The sequence below is a fragment of the Lepidochelys olivacea genome (genome assembly GCF_965140295.1).
Source record: "Lepidochelys olivacea isolate rLepOli2 genome assembly, chromosome: 7".
NCBI lineage: Eukaryota > Metazoa > Chordata > Testudines > Cheloniidae > Lepidochelys > Lepidochelys olivacea.
In genome coordinates this window covers 33052839-33076848 of record NC_140417.1, presented here as the reverse complement: position 1 = coordinate 33076848, position 24010 = coordinate 33052839, and the positions used below count along the sequence as shown (strand labels likewise).

Sequence of the window (24010 nt, the reverse complement as noted above, 5' to 3'; positions counted from 1 at the left end):
TAGCTGGGCCAACATCCTACCTTGAGCTGGGACTGTAAAGCTTCATCCAAATCCAGTTTGACAAACCCAGTTAGAAACCCAGTAAACCGGGACCTTTCTGTGACCCTGTTTCTGGTCAGCTTCCTCATCAGACTCCTCATTGCCGGTCCTCCCCTCCCCCGAACAGCGTCAATCTGCTTCCTAAACTGGTTTAGGCCAGTTTCCTTTATAAACCAGCTCAGGCCAATTCCCTTTAACAGACTAATTCAGGTCTACAATCTCCGCAAGTGGGGACGCAGTTATACCAGGATAAAGGTGCCTTAGGACCTGTCCACATGGGGAAATTTCCTGGCATAGCTACAGCAGAATGGTTATTGTTAATTATTAACTCCCCGTATGGACACTCTGTTCTGGAATAAAAGTGATTTTATTCTGGGATAATTACTCTGCTTGCCAAGCTCTGCCGGGGAATTTCCCCATGCGGACAAACTCGTATCAGAAAAGCTTGTTCCGTGCCTCTACAGGAATAGCTATGCACATTTATACTGGTACAACCACATCCACATTAGGCAACACTGTTCCGCTTTAGGCTGGGGAAGCTAAAGCAAGACAACTTGTTTGTGTAGCCAAGGCTGGAGATTGGAAGCTCTTTGGGAGTAGAGACTGGCTTTTTGTTCGATGTCTGTCCAGCACGTGGCACAATGCAGCCCTGCTGCATCATTATTAGAATGACTGTTTATGACTTGCATTGCAGAAGTGCCTGTGAGCCCCCATCTTGGTTGCACCAGGTGCTGTACAGACACAGTCCAGTTATCATATGCAACAAGAAATGATGCAGTCCCACTGGTGGCCAGGAAGGTAGTTTGGGGCTGTAGGTGGGATACCTTTAAGGGACCAGTTCCTACCAAATTTGGGGTTCTCTTCCTCAGTGTGAGAGGCTTCCATTCCCCTGGGCTCCAAATGGCCGCCTTGACCCACGTCTGTCCCCGGATGGTGGGCTGTGAATTGGATGGTTGTTTGCAGAAGTAACTTTGAAGGATGTAAAACTGTTGCGTTCTCTTCTCTCTTCCCCTACTCCCCCATCACCCTGGCCCCCGTCTCAGACTGTGTCAGGATAGGCTGTAACCCCAGTAAGTCACTTCTTTACCTTTGGGGTTTTTATTTCATGTTCTCTCTCTTCTGCTCGTTAAATGAACCGGGTGAATTTTGGGGGTCAATCCTAATGGAGAGGTGACAGGCGTATGTCTGTAGCTGATTTGCTATGACGCTGCACAGAAGACGTGGAGGAGCTGGGACTCCTGGGTACTATTCCTGGCTCTGGGAGGACAATGGTGTCTAGCAGTTAGCGTGTGTGGGCGGGGAGGTAGAACTGGGTACTGTTTTCAGCTCTGAGAAGGGAGTGAGTATAGGGGTTAGTGCAGAAGGGCTGAGTCAGAACTTCTGAGTTCTACCCTTGTTCAGGGAGACACATGAGGTCTGGTGGCTAGAGCAGCGGACTGGGAGTCAGGACTCCTAGGTTTTATCCCCAGTGCTGCCCATTTTAGCGTGTCACCTTAAAATGAGTCACTTCACTGCTCCTTGCCTCAGTTTCCCCTTGCCTCAGACTGACTGCACCTGCCCTGTAGGTGCATGTCTGAGCTTTATACTCCTAATGCATGCTTGATGCTTACAGAGCCTCATATAGGGTGGGAGGGTTGGCTAGGAATTGCCCTGCACCCCATCCCCAGGTGGGCCTGGAACACCCCAAGACAGGACCTGCTATTTCCCCCCACCCCATGGCTTGGCCCCTCGGGCACTGTTGACACACTGCCCTCCTCCCTGCAGCCTATGTGCACCACTGCCCCTGCAGGTTGGATTTGGAAACACACTATGGGGTGTTATAAGCCCCCCTACTGAAAGCAACTGAGGGGGAGTCTCTAGTTCATGGTTCTCGCCCTGCCCAGCACGGAGCTGCTCAGCAGATCTGGGGGTAAGGGCAAATTAAACACACATACCTGTGTCCCCACAGACGAGTGGCAAAGCCCTGGTGGTAAGTGACTGGCACCTTGCTTTGGGATGATAGGTGCAGGGCAGCACAGCACCTTGGTCCTTCTTTCTGTGCCCACAACACACACCACATGCACAAGCAACACATGGTTACATAGACTCACCCAGCCACAACACCACACAGCCACACCACAGTCTGCCCTAGACACACACAATCAGCTACACACACAAATACACGAACTTTCACACTTATCACACATAAACAAAGAGATTCACAAAAGCACAATTGCACCAAACCACCACACCCCCATGCAGCAGGTCACATTCACTCACGTAGATGGCAACACACACACACACTGAGGAGAGTAGATCTTACTCCTTCCAGCAGGGGGACACTGGTATGCACACTGGCCAGAGAACTGATCCAAATACATGTATGCATGCCAGCTAGGGGAACATTATACCACATAAAGACTGTCGTGGGAGGTACCCAGTACACATACATGTGTACCAGCTATGGTGTGTGTCACACCATTACATGAATGTTCCAGCCAGGGATGTACACCATTACATATACATGTGCATTGACTGAGGGGCACACAATTACATGTGTGTATGCACTGGCTGGGGGGCACATGGTTACATGCGTGTATGCACTGGCTGGGGGGCACATGGTTACACACATGTGTGCACTGGCGGGGGGCACACGGTTACACATGTGTGCGCTGTCTGGGGGGCAGCCATGGTTACACTCACATGTGTTCAGGGCTGCACTCGTGCAAGCAGTGACATGCAGCCCTCAGGTGTGATGCATCTCCTGACAGCGAGGAGCTCCACCCCTTGGACTCAGGTGCGTAGATGGGCCAATGGCATTTCATTGGCTAGAAAGGGGTGGGGCCCCACAGTGGGGATAAGCCCCAGCTCTTGTGCATGTGGGTTCCTAATGTGGTGGGAGGATAACACCTAATCACAACTCACCCTGGTGCCAGGCAGGTGAAGAATTTACTACCAGGTCATGGAAGGGGAAGCTGAGACATAAGGAGGGGAAGAAGTGACCAATCCCCAAGATCACAGAGACAGAGCTGGGGAGAGAACCCAGGAGTCTGGGCTCCCAGCCCCAACACAGATTTCCATGTCTCCCATACAGTCCCTGATCTAAACTACTGTATTGCTCCCCTCCCTGGGTCTGGGAAACCCAGCCAGGATTCACCCTGACAAAGAGTTCCAGGTGTTTGGTGGGTGGGTTCCAGCTCCAAATGAGCCCTAGAAGCCATATCTGAGATGGGAATTGGGAGGAGAGCCAGGGGTGGGGGAGGATGATGGAGGTCCCTACACCATGGGCAGAGACTTAGTGCAGAAAGGTGTGTGGGTGAGGGTTGGGAGTGAGTATGAGAAGGGAGGGTAGGGATGATATGTGGAAAGCGGATAGGGGGGATGGGGAATGAGGTGGGGATGGCATGGCTCTGGGGATGGGGGGACACGGAGGCGAGGACTGCAATCTGTAGAAAGGGGCTGGGGATCAGAGGGGGCAGTGATTAGAGGTGAGGGGACCCAGTGAGGAAATACACTCCTTCACCCCACCCCTAATCACTGCCTCTCCAACCCCCATCCCCAGATGTGGGGCCTGGGGGGATCCCTATCCCCAGGTATGTTGTAGCCCCCAGGGTAGGGAAGGAGAGATCTCTGTGCTGGAGTGGGGAAAATACAACCAGGCCCCCCTCCCCCAGCTCTGGTGAGGAGGTGGCTCTTTCGCTTTGGGAACCTGTGCGAGGTCAGGATCCCTTGAACACCCGCTCCTCACCATCCTTCCCTGATCCCCAGAGTCCTTTATTCCAACCAGCAAAAGGGTGCCTCCATTGCTGGATGAGGAGCTGCAGTGTCCGGGTTTCCTCACCAGGTGGCAGAACCCACCTGTGCAAGCTTCATTTACCTGGGGTAATGGCAATTGGGGTGGCATCAGCCCGCTAACCCAGTGGCTGCTGCTGCACTGTGCCCAGCACTGCGGGAGTGTGTGGAGAGGAATATTTCCCATTGTCATCCACCTGCCTCCTCAGAAATGAATAATCTGGGTACTACCACACTTCAGACTATAAACAATAACATTTAGCCATACTCGCTATAAACCTGGGCTGATTAGCCTCCATGCAATTAACATAGGTCCTTCTGCAATACAAATACATAATAATTAGCCCATCTCTCTATCCAGCTGGGGATATCAATCCCTGTGCAATTAATAACATGCAAAATAATAATAAATGAACCACTTTCTTAGAGAACTTGGATTGCTAGAACCATACAATTATTAATACACATAGCTGCTGATTATTTAGCCCCTCCTCTCCCTATAGATCAAGAGTTGTTAGAGTCCCTGCAATTAATAACGTAGGCCAGGGCTGCACTACTGGTGGCCATAGGGCTGTAGCCGGCCTGCCAAGCAGGAGACTGCTCCATGACACCTGCTGGAGGAAGGGCCAGAGGCAGCTGCCCCTGGTTACAGTCGGCTCGCTCTGGGAAGGCCTGGTGGCCAGTGTTTTCTAATAGGAAGACGTGTCCCTGGGCAGGGGTACAAGCTCATCTGCCTTCCCACAGATCGTGGAGCTGAGCAATGGCAGGCAGGCGTGTGTGAGGTGATGCCATGCAGCATGGGGATGTCACTGCAGGACTCACTGCTCTGACACATGTTCTCACAACAGTAGGGGTCACTTCTTCCTGGACCATGCCAGCCTGCCAGAGGGGCTGTTGGGGTCTCTGCTACCTTAAGTTGCCCATCTCTGCATTAGGCCCAAGTAGAAATACCATAATTAATTAGCCCCTCCCCTATGTACCTGGGGATTATTAGCCCCCATGCAATTAATGTATGCAAAATACTAATGAACCATTCTCCCAGAGACCTGGGGTTGTTGGTGCCTTGCAATTAATGTTGGTCCTGCTGCAATACAAATAATTAGCCCTTTCCTTCTCCGTATACCTGGGATTGACACCCCATGCAACTAATATGCCCATTGATTAATTATCTACTACCACATGCAATTATTATGAATACTAATTAAGGTCCTCCCTAGATAGCTGGGTTTATTAGCCCCCATACAATTAATAATAATTAATGAACCATTCCCATAGAGACCTGGGGTAGTTAGAAAGCAAATAATGTAGGCCCTACTGCAATACAAATGAGTCCCTCCTGTCACCACATCCACCTGGGTCTGTTAAACTCCCATGCAATTATTTATAGGCATGGTAAAATCTATTAAATAGCCACATCCTCCCATGCAAAGTGACCTGGCATGAACCCTCCCATGCAATGAATTAGTTGCATATGGTAATGATTCATTAGCCACTTACAAGCTCTCAGCTCTGCCTCCACCCTGCTTTAAGGAACTATGGGTTGGGAGGGGGTGATTCAGGAGAGGGGGGGGTCTCTTGGGTCACCCCTACCAGCTGGGGGTGAATGAGAAATTGAGGTGCTAATGGGGGGGGGATAGTGGGTTAGGATTAGCTATGGGTATTACTTTTTTCCTAGCCTGTGGTTTGAGGGGTCCCCAGCTCCACATTTCTGACTGGGGGGCTTCCCTGGAGCTGCAGGGTTGGATTTCAAGATGATCTGTCATTTCTTCACTTGTTCTCTTGCTCACCAGCAGGTGGTGATACACACACACACATTCTCCAGTAGCAATCAATCCTCATTGTTATGTCTTGGGTCTGTGTGTGTGTGTGTGAGAGAGAGAGAGAGACTAGCAAGGTGGAGAGCTGAATAAAGCAGTGTAGGTGTGCTCTGTGTTTATAGGCCGTGTGTGCAATTGCATCTAGCAGTAGTGTACATTGGGGTGTAGGTGTACTCAGGGCTGTGTGTATGCAGTTATACCCAGTTGGGTATGTGTGCAGTGGGGTGTAAGTGTGGTTATACCCAGCAGGGGGTATAGTGGGGTGTGCGTGTGCTCAGGGCTCTCTATGTATATGGCACACCCGGCAGGGGATTGTATTGGGTTGTAGGTATGCTCAGGGCTGTGTGCAGTTACACCTATTGGGGTGTGAAGTGGGGTATAGTTGTGCTCAGGGCTGTGTGTGTATGGTTACACCGAGCAGGGGATTGTAGTGGGGAGTGGGTGTGCTCAGGGCTGTGAGTGTGTATGGTTACACCCAGCAGGGGGTTGTAGTGGGGTGTGGGTGTGCTCAGGGCTGTGAGTGTGTATGGTTACACCGAGCAGGGGATTGTAGTGGGGAGTGGGTGTGCTCAGGGCTGTGAGTGTGTATGGTTACACCCAGCAGGGGGTTGTAGTGGGGTGTGGGTGTGCTCAGGGCTGTGCATGCAGTTGCAGGCTGTAAGGTTTGGGCCTGAATTTCCTGGGGAGCTGTCTTTTCCTAGCCCTGAGCCAGAGTTTCCCCCCAGCAGCTGTCACAGCCTCTCCAGATCACGGGCACCATCCCAGCGTAGCAACTGCAGAGCAGGAGTGCAGTGTGGTGAGGAATGGAGGGAGTGATGAACTACCCCATCCCTCACCCATCCCCCTATACACGCTCTTTGCCATCAGGGAGTGTATGGGCTGTAGGGGGGTGGGGGGGTATATTGGGGGTCTGTATAGTCCCAGCCTGTTGTCAGCTGGGGCAGTCTGGTGGGGGGGGGCGGTGTCTGCGTGTGTTCAGTGTGTATCTGGGGAGGGGGAGATGCTACCTAAGTTGTTATGGGGAGGTTGGTGGGGGGAGCTGGGTGGGTGCTGCCAGCTGGGTGAGTACTGGGGGTTGTGTGTGTTCAGGATGTGTCCAGCCAGGCAGGGGAGGGGCTGGCACCTGGGGGCTGTCTAGGCCTTGTGCCCATTCCCCCGACCCTACTGGAGCACTAACCCCCTGTCCTGCCCCTGTCCCCAATTCAGGTAAAGGCCCCGAGACCCTCTTTGCTGGCCACAAACTCAACGACAATGAGTGGCACACAGTGCGGGTTGTGCGGCGTGGGAAGAGCTTGCAGCTCTCGGTGGATAACGTCACCGTGGAAGGTACGTGAGGACCCCAGACTGGGATAGCAGGGGGGCTGAGGGGCACCGGCAGAGCTGGGGTGGGGGAGACCAGGGCTGGGATAATGGGGCTGCCAGTTGGGATGGAGGGGCACCAGCGGGGTGGGGTGAGAGCACAGGTCTGGTGACTGCCCCCGTCCCACCCTGGTGTGTAACAGTGTCCTGCCCTGCTCCCGCTCCAAGCAGGGCAGATGGCCGGCGCGCACACCCGCCTGGAGTTCCACAACATCGAGACCGGCATCATGACGGAGCGCCGCTTCATCTCTGTGGTGCCCTCGAACTTCATCGGGCACCTGAGCAGCCTGGTGTTCAATGGGCTGCCCTACATGGACCTGTGCAAGAATGGCGACATCAGCTACTGCGAGCTCAATGCCCGCTTCGGCCTGCGCAGCATCATTGCCGACCCCGTCACCTTCAAGAGCCGTGCCAGCTACCTGGCGCTGGCCACGCTACAGGCCTATGCATCCATGCACCTCTTCTTCCAGTTCAAAACCACCGCCACTGACGGCCTCATCCTCTTCAACAGCGGCAACGGCAACGACTTCATCGTGGTGGAGCTGGTCAAGGGGTGAGATGATGCCCCTGCCCCCTACTTCCCCCTGGCCCCGGGCTCCTCGCCCTGCCCGCTGGGCAATGGGCCCAGCCCCAGGGAGCAGGCCTCGTGCCCAACCTCTGATCCATGAGGTATGGCCTCTGGGCCCACTGCTGCATCCTCAGGCACAATACTCCACCCCCCTGGCTCTTCTGCCCTGCCCAGCCCGCTAGGGTCTTCTCTCCACCCCCGCTCCCTGCTTCGCCCACTGCCTTGCCTCCTGCCTCTCACTGCCCCTCATGGGGAGCCCTGCCCTGCCCTGCCCTCACTGACCCTAGCTCTGCCTCGAGTGCTGCCCACAGGGCGCTGAGCCTCATGCAGGGGCCAAGGACTCCTGTCCATTGCCCTGCCCTCTGGGCACACGGTCCTCCCGCTGCCCTGCCAACCAGACCATCTGCCCACCCACTCGCGGCACCACCTCACGCTCCACTGCTCCCTCCATACAGATACATCCACTATGTCTTCGACCTGGGCAATGGGCCGTCGCTGATGAAGGGGAACTCTGACAAGCCGGTTAACGACAATCAATGGCACAACGTAATCGTGTCACGTGACACCAGTAACATCCACACGCTCAAGATCGACTCCCGCACTGTCACCCAGCACTCCAACGGTGCCCGCAACCTGGACCTCAAAGGTGAGCTGTGCCAGCCAGCGCTGTGCCAAGAGGACACTGGGGGCACACTCCCCTCACAGGCAGTGCTGGCGCCAGTGTAGAGCTAAGAGGGGCTGTGCTGCAGGGTGTGGGGGTCGTTAGGGGGGGCTGCGCTGCAGGGGTGTTGGTGTGGGGGGACTGTTGCAGATTGCAGTGAGGGATCAGTATGGGGGGGCTGCGTTGCAAGGAAGCAGGAGGGCAGAGTGAAGGGGGGCTGGGCAGCAGGGGCCAGTGGGGGTGTGGTGGTGGGATGGTGGTGTGGGGCAATCTCCCCATGCAGCCAGCACTGTCTGTATCTCAGATTGGATTGTTTTGCTGAATCTCCCCAGCTGTGTCCATTCAGTTTGGAATTCTGCCTCACTTTCTGTCCTAAACTGCTGTGGGGTTATGAAAAGCCCCGCGCCCCATCCCAGAGGTGGCTGTATCTCAACATTGGCCGGTGCAGGGGAGTCCCTGACTTAGACTGAGCCAAGCACTGGGGTCAGTATTTCTGCAAGCGAAAGGACCCAGAGGTTCTGGTCCATTCCTTGCCCCTGTGTGCATGGATCACTCAATCGGCCGGGAGCAGGCCGGTGCTAGGGGGCTGTCATGGATCCACAGGCTTCGGGCTGTGCTCCCAGCTTTGTGGAGGAATCCCTTCATTGTGCCAGACCCCAGGGCTCTCACTCTTCCTCCAGGGCAGGCCACGTGGCCTCCCGCCTGCTGAGACTGACCCTATGTCTGTCTGCCCACCTCCCTCGTTCCCATGTGGGAGCTGCCAGCTTCCTCCAGCAGCCAGCGCTTCACCCCCAGCTCCCTCTCCCAGTCCTTTCTTCTCCAGCTGGGGTCTGGGCTCAGATTCCCTGCTGGGAGTGTGGGTCCCTGAGTCACTGGGGCTGGCCTGGTCTCTCTGGCCCCTTGCTGTTCTGGGTCGGTTACAGCTGGTTCCTGGAGGGCTCTGTTCATTCCACCCAGACAGGGAGGTGACTCTTGCCCCTGTGTCTCTTTGGACTTGTGTTCACTAGAAAATTAGGTTGGTTTACGTATATTGCTCAGGGGTGTGAAAAATCTACAACCCCTGAGCACCGTAGCTAAGCCAACCTAAGCCCTGGGCTACACTACAAAATCACTTTGGTATTACTACATCACTCAGGGTGTGAATAATCCACACCCCGGCGCAACATAGTTCTATAGACCTAAGTGCCGCTGTGTCCACAGGAGGGCTACTCCCCTCCACAGAGCTACTGCCTCTCGCAGAGGTGGAGTAACTACGCCCCCAGGAGAAGTTCTCTCCTTGGTGTAGGAGCATCTTCTCTTAAGTGTGACAGCTGTGCATCTTCACTAGTGCAGTGTTTTAAGTGTAGACCTGCCCTTAGTCTTTCCCCCCCACTGAGTAACAATGCAGCATATAGGGGAAACCGAGGCGCACACACAAGGCCATGTCTGCACTGCCACTTATGTCGCTGAGGGGTATGAAAAAAACACCTCCCTGAGCGACGAACATTTCGCCAGCATAAGTGGCAGTGAGCACAGCGTAATGTCGGCAGGAGAAGATACCACCACTCATTGAGGTGGCTTTATTATGTCGATGGGAGAGCTCTCTCCTTCCAACACAGAGCAGCTACCTGAGTGCTTTTACAGCAGTGCAGCTGCATCGGTACAGCTCATGGCCTATGACTCCCAAGAACAGTACCCAAAATTCCCGCTTTGTCACAGCCTGCACCCCAGAGGACCTCCAGCACTGCCCCTATCCCAAAAAACACTCAGCAGCACCCCATTGTGGTGCTCGGGTTCATTGGGGGAGGGCAGGCCTGGGCTGATGGGAGTTGATTGGGGCACGGGGGGGGGGTTCATGGGGTGGGAGCAGTGCTGGGCTGTTGGGGGGAGAAGGGGAGTTGATTGGGGTGCTGGGGGCTCATGGGGTGGGAGCAGCGCTGGGCTGATGGAGGGGGGAGAAGGGGAGTTGATTGGGATGCCGTGAATTTGGTAGGGCCCTACTCATGGGGTGGGGACAGTGCTGGGGTGACAGGGGAAGGGGAGTTGATTGGGGTGCTGGGGGGATTGGGGGTGGGGGCAGCGCTGGGGGGAGATGGGGAGTTGATTGAGGTGCTGGTGTTCCTGGCAGGTACTGTTGGGTGCCGGGGTATTGAATGTTCATGGGGGCTGGGATTTATTGGGGGATCCCCAGGGGGAGGGGGAAAGAGAAGTGAATCCTGTTTGCCCCCCCCATGCCAGAGTGTGGTGGAAGGGCTGATTTATGGGAAGGGGGTGGGGGGGCAGAGGGGCCTTCCTCCCCACCCCAGGGCTATGTCTGACACCCCATAAATCACTGGCTCAGCAGAGTAAGAGCTTCCCACAGTGCCCCGGGGTGGGGTGGGGGTGGGGATCAGAAAGGTTGGCCTTCAGGAACGAATCACTTCAACCCCCCTCCACCAGCCCCACGGTCCCTGTTCATGGGGCTGGATTCCTTTGCTCCCCCATCCCCAGGGCACAGGTTGTGGGGACAGCTGGGGCACGTGGACTGATGGGGGGGGCTTTAGGTCCTCCCTTGGCCGGGTCTGTTCGGTGGAAGGGAAGGTGTGGGGGGGGGCTAAAGGACTCTTTGCCCACTGACGTGTCTCGTGCCCTCCCCAGGAGAGCTGTACATCGGGGGGCTGAGCAAGAACATGTTCAACAACCTGCCTAAGCTGGTGGCCTCGCGGGATGGCTTCCAAGGCTGCCTGGCCTCCGTGGACCTCAACGGCCGCCTGCCCGACCTCATCGCTGACGCCCTGCACCGGATCGGGCAAGTCGAGAGGGGCTGCGATGGTAAGAGTCTCACCGCTGCCAGAGCCCACCCTCCTCCAGCCTGGCCTCACCCAGCAGGGGGCGCTGTAGGCTCAGACAATCCAGGTCTCCCCATTCCTAGTGCCCTGGACTCCTCTCCTGCTGATAATGGGGATTGCGCCTCTGAAGCCAGCCTGCTTCCAGCCCAGCCCCTTTCTCCCCCACCTCCCGTGGGGGACTCTGGCCCTGTGGTGGGGGCTAGTGGGAGGACCAGAGAAATGCAGGCACCTTCATTAGCTGCCAGCTCCCAGCCATGAGCATTATGTCTCTCATCAGATGCTGCCTTGTGTCAGCCTTGGGATGGTGGGGGGGCTGCCAGGGACTCTCCCCTACGGGCTCCGGTTCCTCACCTGCCATTCCTGCCTCCTTCCCCAGCCCCTGGTGTAACATGCCCAGGCACCTGGATGCTACCCAGCTCTGGGAGGGGAATGGGGTCTGTGGGTTGGAGCGGGGGGTCTATCCCCAGCTCTGACTCTGACTCGTTGTAGGTCCCCTCCTCTCTCTCACCTGCTTTTTTCCACTCTGCCCATGGGGGTTTATGACCCCAAGCCCTGTCCCGAAGGGCTGGGGGAGCCAGGCCAATAACACCCATCCCTGCCCCTTGCCCCCAGGGCCCAGCACCACATGCACTGAGGACTCTTGCGCCAACCAGGGCGTCTGCCTGCAGCAGTGGGACGGCTACACGTGTGACTGCACCATGACCTCGTACGGTGGCCCCGTGTGCAACGACCGTGAGTGTTGTGGCATGGGAGAGGTGCATGCCTGCTGGTTGGGGGATGGGGAAGGATCCCGCAGGGGGAGCTGCATGCCAGGATGGGAGGAGGGAGAAGGATTGTGCTGGGGGGCTCTGTGTGTTGGGATGGAAGGAGGGGGAAGGATTGTGCTGGGGGATTGCAGGGAGAAGGGTGGGGCACTCACACTGTGGTTCTGCGAGTCTGGAGGATCAGGGGGAGGGTGCTAGGACTGGGGGTGTCATGTGCCCAGCTAGGGGTCGGGCAGGAGGAGGATGATCATACTGGGGATGTCGTGAGCTGGGAGCATTAGGAGCCCAGAGGAGCACTCACATGGGGCAGTGGCTTTGGCCTGGCTGGGGATTGTGGTTTGACTGGTCTCTGGGGACACCACTGAACTAATAAAATTTGGGGGTGCCCTGGGCTGGGTCTTTGGGTCTGGTTCATGGGCCCACATTGAGCCCATTGGCTGGGGTCCAGAAACTGGAAAGATACTGGGGGTGGGTCTCTGTGCCAGGGCTGCTGCACAGGTTGTATCAGAGCTGTGGGCCATGTTGGTGTCAGGGGCTTGTTGGCACTGTAGGACAGGTGGGTACTGTGGGCTCTGCCCATGGGCCTGGGTCCTGGGTCTGGTTCAGCTCTGTGGGGTGGGTCCATGGGCTGAATCTGTGGGTTAGTTAAGCCCTGTGGGGTGGATCGGCTGGGGTGGGTCCATGGGACTGGATCATGGTCTGGTTCAGCTCTGTGGGGTGAGTCTGTGGGGCAGGGTCCATGGTCTGGTTCAGCTCTGTGGGGCTGGATCCGTATGTTGGCTCAGGGCTGTGGGGTAGATCTATGGAGTGTGTGAGTTGGACAGTGCATTGAGTCCACGTCTCAGAGATGCCTCCTGTGACGGCTTCTCAGCATTGCCCAGCAACTGGGCCCAGAGGACTGATCCATTCCCCACAGGCACCTCCTCCCCCCTAAGCAGATCCTGGTGTGGGGCATGGGGCTGGGATCCAGGCTATGGAGAGGGACACCCAGCTTTGTTGGTGGTGTGGGGAGCTCTGCCCACTGGTAATGGGGGTGGGGCATGTGTGAGTGATTCTCATTGGCACTGCATAGTGGGCACTGGAGTGTGGAGAGTCCTAGCTCTGCTCTTGGCCCAAGCCCATCACCAGGGCATCTGATGAGCCCCCAGGAATTCCTGTCCTCTGCGTTGTCCTCTCCCTCTGTAATTCCCTCCTCCCCCGACGCCCTCTACACTGCGCTTTGCACATCTATGTGAGAGGGGAAATATGCTCCGGGAGGGAAGGAGGGAGTGTAAAGGGGAGCCATGGAGGAGGAGTATGAGGGAGTATGAGGCATGGATGGAGATGGAGGTGGATCGAGGAGGAGTATGAAGGAGTTGGGGGAGGCAGCATGGGGCATGGATGGAGAGGGTGAAAGGGGATGGGGGTGGATAGAGGAGGAATATGTGGGAGTGGGAGGTGAAGAGGGGGCAGTATGGGGCATGGATGGAGGAGCAGGATAGAGGAGTGGTGGAGGGTGTGTTTGGGATGGATGGATGGATGGGTAGAGGAGTGGTGTGTGAGGACATGCTGCAGAGCTGAGTCCCAGATCTGAATCCCCCGATGTCCCAGTGCTATTGGGGGCCCTTTCTCATCCTGGCACCCATTTGTCCTCCCTCTGGCCACTCTGTGGTGCTGACCCCCACCTGGGGGCCCCAGTGAGGGCTGAGGTTCCACCCTGCACTGCGATGGATGGGGTGGCAGGCCTGATGTGATGACCTCACTAGTGCTGGGCATGGGGCGTGGGGGGACAGGCTCCCTCAGCGCTGCCAGCTGGATTAATGGGTCTACAGCGCAGGAGCTGCCCTGGGCATCGCTCACACATCGCATGAGCTGAAGGCTCATTTATCTCTTCCCCCCCCCCCCCATTTTTAAATGGTCATTGTCTGGGCTTTGCTTTGGGGACGTTTCATCTCTGCACTGACAGCCTCCAGCGCCACCTGCTGGAAGAGGCTGGGACTGGAGTAGCTGGGAGCTCCCGCCAGCCAGCACTCCACCCCATTCCCTATGGCGCCCCGTGCTGGGAGAGGCTGGGGCTGGAGTAGCTGGGAGCTCCCCCCAGCCAGCGCTCCACCCCACTCCCTGTGGCGCCCCATGCTGGGGGAGGCTGGGGTTGGAGTAGCTGGGAGCTTGCCGCGCACTCCGTAGGAGGTGCTCTCCCTTCACAGTCAGTGCTGACCCCAGTTCCCCAGTACAGCGGGCTGCTGCACTGCTGAAGTTTCCAACTTTGGCTGTAAAAACAACCTGCCCACTTTTGATCATTAAAGAACCACTGAGTAATTAAACTCTCTGCCCCATCCCAGAGGTGGCTGCACCCAGTGCCAGGTGAGGGATTCCTGTATAGACAGCCCCCCATGCCCCTCCCCAGAGGTGGGTGCATCTCCACACTGGGCAAGGGATCCCTCTCATAAGAACCTTTGAGATGCTGTAGAGCAGTTAGTGGCTTGTTGGTTGTTTCAGGCACCTGTGTGACCCTGGGGCTGTGTGTTTGAGGGTTAGGTACTTTGCCCCACCTGCCCCAATCTCCCTCTCACCTTCTCCTCTCTCTGGGCTCTGATCCCTAGGCTGAAGGAGAAGCTCTGCCCCCTACCTCGAGCTGGCAGGCTCTGATGGAACTGTGTGTGTATTGGGGCTGACAGCCCCATCCATTTCAATGAGCCACTGACTGCCTATGGTACCCAAGGATTTGTTAAGGAGTCTCTTGGCTGGAGCCAGGCCAGCTTCGCTCTCTGTTCCCTGCACCGAAGGGGTGTCACAGATTCCTTTGCCCCCTCTCCTCCTCTGTTACAGTGGCATAAACAGCCTGCTCCTCCTTGTCCCATTCTGGTGCCTCTTTGCCAGGGGGTGGCCGGATCAAATCCAGCTCAGGAAGTTAGCTGCCTAGGGCCAGATGGGGGCACCAGCTCATGGGCTGGCTCAGAGCTGCAAGAAAACATCCCAGGCAGCCAGGGGGGCAGTGGGAGATGAGCTTCTCTGTTGACCTGAGAAAGGATGGAGGGTTATGGGGGAGGGTGTGCTGCCAATGCCCAAGTAGAAGCAGTGGCGGCGGGGGGGGGGGGGGGGAGATGAAGGGCACTGGGTAAGAGAATCAGGGCCCAAACCATCAACTGCGGACCAAGGTAGTGTTGGATCTTTCTCTATTTAACTCATTGTAAATCCGGAATAAGTCCCTGCATTGGATCAGAATCTAGCCCTGGCCCCAGTGTAGCTCAGTGGTTTGAGCATTGGCCTGCTAAACCCAGGATTGTGAGTTCAATCCTTGAGGGGGGCCATTTAGGGATCTGGAACAAAAGTGGGAGATTGGTCCTGCTTTGAGCAGGGGGTTGGACTAGATGATCTCCTGAGGTCCCTTCCAACCCTGATATTCTATGATTCTGTGGTCAGTGGGTGACTCTGGATTGACCCTGGGAAGCTGAGGTCAGAATCTGGCCCTGGTCCCAGCCCCATTTCAGTCAGTGGGTGACTCTGGATTGACCCCAGGGAGCTGGGTGTAGAATCTGGCCCTGATCACACTTACTGCCCTCATAAGAAATCCCTCCAACTGCCAATGGATCTCTGCTCTCCCATGGGACTGTGCTAGGAAACCAGCTGGTAAGGGGGCAGCAGGTAGGAGAGAGCCATTAGTGAGCTCCCTGTCACTGCAAGCATTGACCTCCCTACTCCAGCAGCCCTGGCTCTGCAAATACATCTCAGGTGACCTGTGCTTGCAGGCTCCTGCTGCTGCCTTGGAGCATATCAGCAGCTGCAGGGACCATCCGTGCAGGGATTGCTCCCCCATGCCAAGATGCAGACCCTATGGGGCGGGACACGGGGCTGTTAAACAGCAGCAGCGTAATATGAGAAGGGATATGGAACTGCTGTCAGTGGGGCTTGGCCAGAGCAGGAAGGGTTAACGCCCCAACTCCATGGAGGGAAACAGGCCAGGGGACGCTTTAACCTCAGTTACACCTCTTCTTACTTCACATAGCCTTGGTAACTCAGCGCCCGCTAGCACCGTACTGGAGTCAGCACTGACTGCCTGGGGAGAGCTCCCCCTGCAACACAGCACCCCTACCACGCAGGGGGCCATTGGGGCCAGCACTGACTGCCTGGGGAGAGCCCCCCCTGCAACACAGCACCCCTACCACGCAGGGGGCCATTGGGGCCAGCACTGACTGCCTGGGGAGAGCCCCCCTGCAGCACAGCACCCCTACCACGCAGGGGGCCATTGGGGCCAGCACTGACTGCCTGGGGAGAGCCCCCCCTGCAGCACAGCACCCCTACCACGCAGGGGGCCACTGGGGCCAGCACTGACTGCCTGGGGAGAGCCCCCCCTGCAGCACAGCACCCCTACCATCCACGGGGCCATTGGGGCCAGCACTGACTGCCTGGGGAGAGCCCCCCTGCAGCACAGCACCCCTACCATCCACGGGGCCATTGGGGCCAGCACTGACTGCCTGGGGAGAGCCCCCCTGCAGCACAGCACCCCTACCATCCACGGGGCCACTGGGGCCAGCACTGACTGCAGGGGGAGAGTGTCCCGGTGAGCCTTCAGCCTGCTTCCTGTAGCACAGTGCTCCTAGCACCACATGAGGACATGGGGGGCCAGCACTTACTGCAAGGGGAGAGCGCCTATCACTGAGCTCTTGCCCAACCCCATGGGTTTGGTCTTCCATACAAGCACTGGTGAGATGGGATCAGCCCCAAACGTAACTATTTCCATGGCTCTGGCGTCACCCACAGCACCCTCACTAAATCCCTGTGGCGCTGGAGTCATGTCATTGAGGTCACCTCTATCCCTGAGTCCTGGACAGTATGAATACCTCCCCCAGACGCACTGGGATGACACATCCTACCCTTGGGCCTAGGTGAACCCTAACCCAGCACACACACAAACACTGAGGAGGCCTCGTCCCCTCCAGCAGGGGGCAGCAGGCACATGCATGGGCACACACATGCCCACACTCTCTCTCTGAGCAGGGCTCATTCCCTCCACCAGGGGGCAGCACACAGCTACTCCTGCAGCCTTCAGCCTCCCAGCTGCTTGCAAATGTCATGTCTGGTTGAGGTGCTGGAGTCCTATCACCTGTTTCCCCGTGCTCTGTTCCTTCCAGGGGGGGCAGGCGAGCAGACAGGGGTAGTTGCAGTTGTCCCCAGTGGCAAGATCCCCCTCCCTTGCATGTCTCCCTCTTGTAGAGATCAACCCCCATGCTGATAAATCTTCTCCTGGGATCATGGCATGGCTCATTAGGAGCTGATGGTGAGTCAGGACTCTTGGATTCTGTTCCCTGCTCTGAGAGGGGAAGGGAGTCTAGTGGTTAGAGCGGGGGGGGCTGGGAGTTCCTTTCGGTGTCTGTGTACGAGGGGAGGTTGGTTGTGGGGGAGTCCCTTGATTCCTTGTTGCTTTGAGATCCTCTGATGTCGGGTTTTGTGTGTCTGTCCATTCCTGCCCAGCTCTCCCATGCACTGTTCTCTTTCTCTCCCCCGCCTCCCCCTGCCCTGGCAGTGAGCACAGGCCAGGGCCCTGAGCCATGTCCCTTGTGCTGTAAACAGGGCCATTTCCCAGCTGGGCTGTATTTCTCAGCCTGCTCTGTAAATCTGGGGCCAGCCATTAACGCTCTCCTGCTTGATTTACAGCCATTCCCTCTGCCTCGCTCGCTGCACTGCGCGCCTGGAGACCTGCTGGCTTCCGGGGAGGAGGAGGAGGTGGGGGCCCACTGGGTAGAGCAGGGGGCTGGGAGCCCTGCTCCTGGGTTCTGTCCCTGGCTCTGGGAGGGGAGTGGTGCCTAGTGGGTAGAGCAGGGGGCTGGGAACCTGGGTTGTATGGGGTGATTCTGAGCTGGTCTGTGTTCTAGGAGAATGGATGAAGGGCTGCTGTCTGCCTCTCCCCTCCGTGTGTCTGGCCCTGTCCTGGGCAATGGAGTGATTTGCAGGGGTAGGTCAATGGTGGACCCTGGCCATGTCAGGATGTGAGCACCCTAACCCTGGGCAAACCCCAAGCTGCCAGCTGGGAGCCCAGAGTCAGCAGCCTGGCTGTGTGTCCCAGCCCTCATGGCTTACTCACTGCAGGCTGGCCGTGGTCTCAGCTTGCTGCCCCCGCCCTGCCTGCAGCTGTGCTTGCTCTACCAAGAGCAGAATTGCTGATGTGCCAGGAAAGCAGAGAGGGGGTTGCAGGCACAGTGGGACATGGCACCTGCAGAGGTATGTGGCAAGGGGGAGCTCCCAGCTACTGCAGTCCCGGCCTTTGCAAGCAGCGGATGCTGTAAGGAGTGGGGCAGGGTGGTTTCTGTGGCCCTGTGGGTTTGGGAATGCTGGGGGGTTGAGTTCTGTGGGGCTGGGTGGGGACATGGTGGGTTCTGTGGGGCTGGGGCTTGGGCTCGGGGATGCTTCAGGAAGCCAATTAGCCCGACTCTACATCCTCCCCTTTAATCTCTGCATTCATGCCCCTGTGAGCACCGGGGGCTCTGGCAGGAGTGAATGGCCAGTTGCTCCGGCTAAGCAGAAGCGACAAACTCATGGGAGGCTTCTTTAGGGGCATCTGGGACCAGGGGGGCTCTCCCCACAGGAGGTGGGATCACGGGGCTTGGGTGGACACCAAGGATGGGGCAGAGGGGCAGCTCCCCCCAAGCTGGTTCAGTGCCTTGTGGCTGCAGGGCCTGCGTCTGATCTGCCCCTTGACCAAAGAGGATCAGGCAAAGTCAGTGCTTGGCTGGGAGATCTCCAAGGGCCCGTGGAGTCTCTCTGCTGGGTTGGTGTGACACTGGCGGGTGCTGTGCTGTAGCAAGTGGGGCAGGGAACCAGTTGGGGGCTCAGTAGGGACGCTGTGGGCCTAGGAGCTGGGGGCTTAGGAGTCCTGACTCCCAGCTTCCTCTGCTTGCACCCCACGCCCCAACCTTCCCAGAGCTGGGGATAGAAACCAGGAGTTCTGACTCCCAGCCTCCCGCTCTAACCACTAGACTCCATTCTCCTCCCTGAGCTGGGATAGAACCTACCAGTGTGAGGGTCAGAGACAGAGAGTAGCGCTCTTTCACTGGAGAGAGATGCCTGGGCCTGTGGGGGAGCATGGGTTAGGTGGCACCCCCCAACCCCCCGCAGCATCCAGAGCATGAGATGAGTTGTGCAGGCCTCAGCACTGTCCCTTGCGTGGTGGGCATCCCCTATCACCAGCAGGGAGTCTGGTAATGAGGCCAAGGAGATCTCTTCCCCCGCCCTACTGTCTCTGTCCTGGGGCACACAGAGCTGACTGGCTGCCCTGGCACGCAGGGCTGCAAGCTGGCACCCAGCACCGCTAATGGCAGTTGTGTGTGAGGGAGGCCTGGTCTCTGGCCACCTCTGTTTGGCCCCTGTTGCTGTGCCATTCATCAACAGCCCATCAGTTGCTAATGGGGGTCGGGGGCATGGACCTTCCCCAGTAATTACTGCCCCCTCGCTCTGCCAGGAGCCGTGATGCCAGCACTGCCTTTCATTATTCACCTGGAAGGAGAGAGGCAGGAGCCGCTTCCTGTTACACCTGCAGGGACACAGCTGCCCTGCAGCGCCCCCTGCTGGGACTGGGGTAACCAGGAGTTCCCCTGAAGCCAGGCACTCCTCCCCCACTGCCCATGGCGCTACAGTTAGCACTCCTGCCTCACTTCCTATGGCGCCCCATGCTGGGAGAGGCTAGGGCTGGAGTAGCCAGGAGCTCCCCCCGCAGCCAGCTCCTGCCCTGCTCCCCACAGCACCCCCTGCTGGCAGAAGTGGGAGCTGTGGGGCTGCCCATGCTATATATTCCTCACCCCATTACAGAGCAGGGCTCTGTGCTGATCACCCCCATGCTAGGTTACACAGAAGGGCTGCCTTGGGGGCCAGTATCTTCTGCGCCTTAGATTTCTGCACAGTCACTTAGTTCCTGCCTTGCCAGGCCAGAGCGGAGCAGGGTGTCGGGCTCCCTGTCATACCCCCAGCTGGAGACAAGCAGCTCTGATGCCCTGGCAACAGAGCGGGCATGGGCCATGCCAACATCTGGCAGGAAACAGCTGGACTCTGCTAATTGTTTTTCCTCTTCGCCTCAAAAAGTGGTTATATGGGTTCAGCAGTGGGAGCCTCATCTGCTGTGGGGGAAAAGAGGGTACAAGCCGGGGCTGCTGAACCCTCCACCCCCAGGCAGTCAGGCAGGAATAGAACCCTAGCATCCTGGCTCCTGGGCTGTTCCCCTCCACTGCAAGGGGGCAGATCACCTCCTACAATCCATTTCTCCCCCTGTATCTGCTAAGATCCCTGTGTGCCCATCCCCTTGGTATCTGATGCCCTGGGCACCTGGCTCCCATCATTGCCTGATTCATGTCACACTTCGGGTGTGCTGTTGCTCACACTCCTCTCTGTGAGGGGGAATTGATGGCAGCACAAGGCACCCAGGGCGGCTGCGGGTGCGAATTGTGCACTGTGATGAGGCGCTGATGCTAGAGTTACTAGGAAAGTGGGGTAGAGAGGTACTTGGGAGAAGGGTGGGGAGAACCTGCGTCAGTCTGTGGGGGGCGCAATAGACCCAGCCCCTCCCAGAGCAAGGGGTAGAACCCAGGAGTCCTAGCTCCCAGCCCCCCTGGTCTAACACAGATCCCACCCCCTCCCAGTCCAGTGCCTTAACCACAAGAGCATCCTTGCTGGTTGGTTGGCCTCAGGGTGTGGGGACTGGGTGGCTCAGGGCAGCAGGGAATGGGATCTTTCTCCTTTAGGGGGCGCTGGCTCCAATCCAACCCCATTGTGGAGGGCTGGATGGGGAATGGGACATGGGGTCTTTCCCCTCTGGGGGCGCTGGCTTCAATCCAACCCCATTGTGGAGGGACGGATGGGGAATTGGGCCTTTCCCTTCTGGCCTTTGGCTCTAAGCCTGCCCAACAGCAGGACACTGATTGGCTCAGAGGATGGGGAATGGGTTACGGGGGCTTTCCCCTGTAGGGGCCACCAGTCCCAATCCAGTGTTGGTATGTAGCCCATTCATGTAGTGAGTTTGGCAGCTCTCAGCACAGTTCCCAGCAGGGCAGGCACCCGGGGGCCTGAGACCACCAGTGACGGGCAACGTGAGCTGAGGCTGGGAGCTGGGGCTGCCCTGGATGGCAGTGCTGCTAGTCAGACGGACAGGAACAGGTGCCCAGACGAATGCCCGGGTGGGAGCGCACCTGCTCGCCCTGTTGCTCATTTCCACATGCCTCCTTTCCCTGCATTCCCTCCTTCCTTTGTCTGCTGCTCTCTGTCCCACCCACCCCCATCCCTCTCAGCTCTCTCTGATTATCTCCCTGCGCCAGCCCCTCAGTGTCAGCCAGGGTTGGGGGAGATTAGCAAACCATTTGGGGATATTAACATTTCATTTCTCAGTTGATACAGGCTGGAGGAGAGTGGGGAGCACTGGGCAAGGGAGGAGTGCTGCGGGTGGGCGAGTGCTGGCCGAGGGGTAATGGGACGTCGGGAGGGGAGCTCACTGCCATGCGGGTTTCTCATGGTGTTTGGTATTCTAATGGAGTGTCACTCTGTGTAATTGTGTACGTCCCCGTGTCAGTGCAGGGGACACAATGGCAGGAGCAAAGAGCTTTCGTGAGGGTAATAAACTGGAACAATTTGTATGTGAGCCGTGTGGGGGATTAGACACAGAGAGAGGAGACAGGGAAAGAGAGCTGGGGATAGAACCCAGGAGTTCTGGCTCCCAGCCCCAGTTAAGCAGGGGGGAAGGCTGGGAGCTAGAACACCTGGGTTCTATCCTCAGCACTGGGAGGGAAGTGTGATCTAGGGGGTGAGAGCAAGGGGGTCTGGGAGCCAGGACTCCTGGGTTCTAGCCCCAGCACTGGGTGGGGAGTGGGGTCTAGGGGTTAGAGCAGGAGGAGCTGGATTGTGTTCCTGGCTCTTCCTGTGTGACTTCTTGCAAGTCATTTTCCTTCTGTGTCTATACCAGAGAAGACTTGAGCGGAGCTACATTTTTCAGTGCGAGCTAAAATGTGTGTGCAGAGGCAGATTGCCTTGGAAATTGGTGTCCCACTTCTGGGGCAGGGCTAGAGTGAATGGGGCTGATTTGGGGCTATTTGGTCCAGGAGTTTCCAAGAGAGGCCCCGCTCTCTCAGCACCAGAGCAGTGCATTATATTTGTGCTGAGCTGGGCATCACTTAGACTGTAAGTCTGTGGGGCAGGGACCGTCTGTGCCATAGGGCATGTCTGCATTGGAGGTGTGCAGTGATAGACAAAGGCCCCCAGGCATTTCACAGCCGGGGAGTATTGAGACTAAATCACCAGGAACTGGAGGAAGAATGGGCATGTGGTGGTAGCACAAGAGTGGAAGGTAGAACCTAGGAGTCTGGGGCTGTTATCCCAGCGCCCCCTTCCCTGACAGCGCCCCCTGCAGGCTGGGTAGAAGATTCTCCCCTGCTTGGAGTGGGGTTGAGCTCAGGCCTCCCTTGCGAAGCCCGTGCACGTTGCGTGGCTGCTAACGCTTTCCTTCCAGCAAAAGTGAGACCCACGTTCACCCAAAGGGGGACCCTGCCCCACAAGCGTGGGCTGGGATTCCCTGGGAGATGCCTTTTCCCAGCCCCAGGCACAGCATAAGAGCACGTCTCAGGGTTAGGGCTAGGAATGGGGGGACGGACGGAGGGAGCTGAGGAACTACCTAGCCCCAGCCAGCCAGCCAGCCAGCCATCCCTATAACCCTCTCTAGCTCTGTCTATCTAATTACCTAACGAGATCCTCGCCTGCCCTTCCCCCTCTGGGATCTCAGCCCCAGACACCCACTGTGCCCACTCAGCCTGGGGCACAGAGCGGTCAAGAGCAGTGCTGGAGCCCGAGAAGGCCCAGATGTCTTCAGAGCTAATGTGATCATCCAGTGCTAGGTCTGGGAGGGCTAAAGTAGCCAGTGGGTGAGGGAAGATAAACCTCATGCTCCAGCACTTAGCCAGACGTCTCTCTGCTGGGATCAGGAGGGAGCTGCCCCAGGGCAGGGGCCGGGTTCTTATTGCTGCACTGTTCCTGCTGTTCCTGGCACTGGCCTCTGAAGCGGTTGGCACTTGGATACCTGAGCTGGATGGGCTCCTGGTCTGATCTGGGGTGGCAGTTCCTGTCCCCTCGGTCTGTGGCAGTGCCCCGCTATCATGGCATTGTCAGGCTATTCGCTTTGCAGCCTCCCCTGCATTACTGACACCCCCAGGGGAAACTGCAGCTTCTGTATCAGCTCTGCTTAGCTTTGGGTTCTCAGGTGTTGACTGAATAACGGCAGACCGGAAGAAGGTTACATGAGGCAGGGCCTAAGGGGGAACTGTCTTGGCACCAGAGTGGGAGTCAGGACTCCTGGGGTCTGTCCCCAGCTCGGGGAGGGGAGTTGGGTCTAGTGAATTTGAGCGGGGTCGGGCGGTTCGGAGATCTCAGGTTGGGACTCTGTTGTACCAGGCTCTGCGCATGCATAGGGGGAGACATTCCCTGCCCCAAAGAGCTCATAGGATGAATAAACGATGGTCGGGAGTGGAAATGATTCACCCAGACCATACAGCACCTCAGTGGCAGAGAAGGAAGTAGATCCCAGGAGTCCTGACTCCCAGTCCCCACACTCTAGTCACTAGACCTCCCTCCGCCCCCCAGAGCAGGAAACAGAACTCAGGAGTCCTGGTCGCTCTCCTCTAGCACCTGCAGCCCCATGTCCTGCCCGCGTCACGCTGGTGACTGGCATCTCTCAAAACTTCCCCCCAGGGCCGAGTGTTGGAATGCGCCTCGTAGATTGTGACTGCAGTGCGAGTTCAGTTGTCTCTGGTGCTCACTTTGAGCTGGATTCCACTTTGGTTCCTGCCCGCCCCCGGATGGACGCCCACCCCGTCTGTCATTCTATCCATCTCCTCATATTTATAGCTCGCAAACAGCTCGTGCTGACTGCGAGAGCTTGGTGTGTGGCAAACATGCAGCGTGGGGGGGACACAACATGTGACTCCTCCAACCCCTGCCAGGGGCTTCTGACCCCTTTCCTTTACCAGAGCTGGGAGTGGAACCTGGGAGTCCCCTGCCCCCCACGAACCCACTAAACTCCCCTTCCCTCTGAAAGCTGGGAATGGAACCCAGGAGTCCCAGCTCCCAGCCCCCACATCCCACCCCAGAAATAACTCAGTAGGCCCCACTCCCATCCTAGAGCTGGAGACAGAGCCTAGGAATCTGGACACGCCCGCCCACCCACGCACCCTCCCTGCGCAAACCCTCCTCAGGGAGGCTCCATTGTGTTACCAACACCC

General features: G+C 57.5%; 1 protein-coding gene across 17 annotated transcripts in view; it reads left to right on the top strand.

Annotated features, from left to right (window-relative positions):
• The window catches only part of NRXN2 (neurexin 2), a 249736-nt gene that overhangs the window by 111475 nt on the left and 114251 nt on the right, over positions 1 to 24010 (top strand). For 10 of the 17 annotated variants that reach the window (XM_084633519.1, XM_084633516.1, XM_084633525.1 and 7 more), the window contains 6 exons: positions 1083 to 1109; positions 6834 to 6953; positions 7155 to 7539; positions 8010 to 8200; positions 10832 to 11005; positions 11635 to 11754. In XM_084633519.1, coding sequence (XP_084489645.1) covers positions 1083 to 1109; positions 6834 to 6953; positions 7155 to 7539; positions 8010 to 8200; positions 10832 to 11005; positions 11635 to 11754 — 1017 coding nt within the window. The remainder of the gene's footprint in view (positions 1 to 1082; positions 1110 to 6833; positions 6954 to 7154; positions 7540 to 8009; positions 8201 to 10831; positions 11006 to 11634; positions 11755 to 24010) is intronic. The other 7 variants (XM_084633518.1, XM_084633520.1, XM_084633517.1 and 4 more) reach the window with 3 other exon arrangements.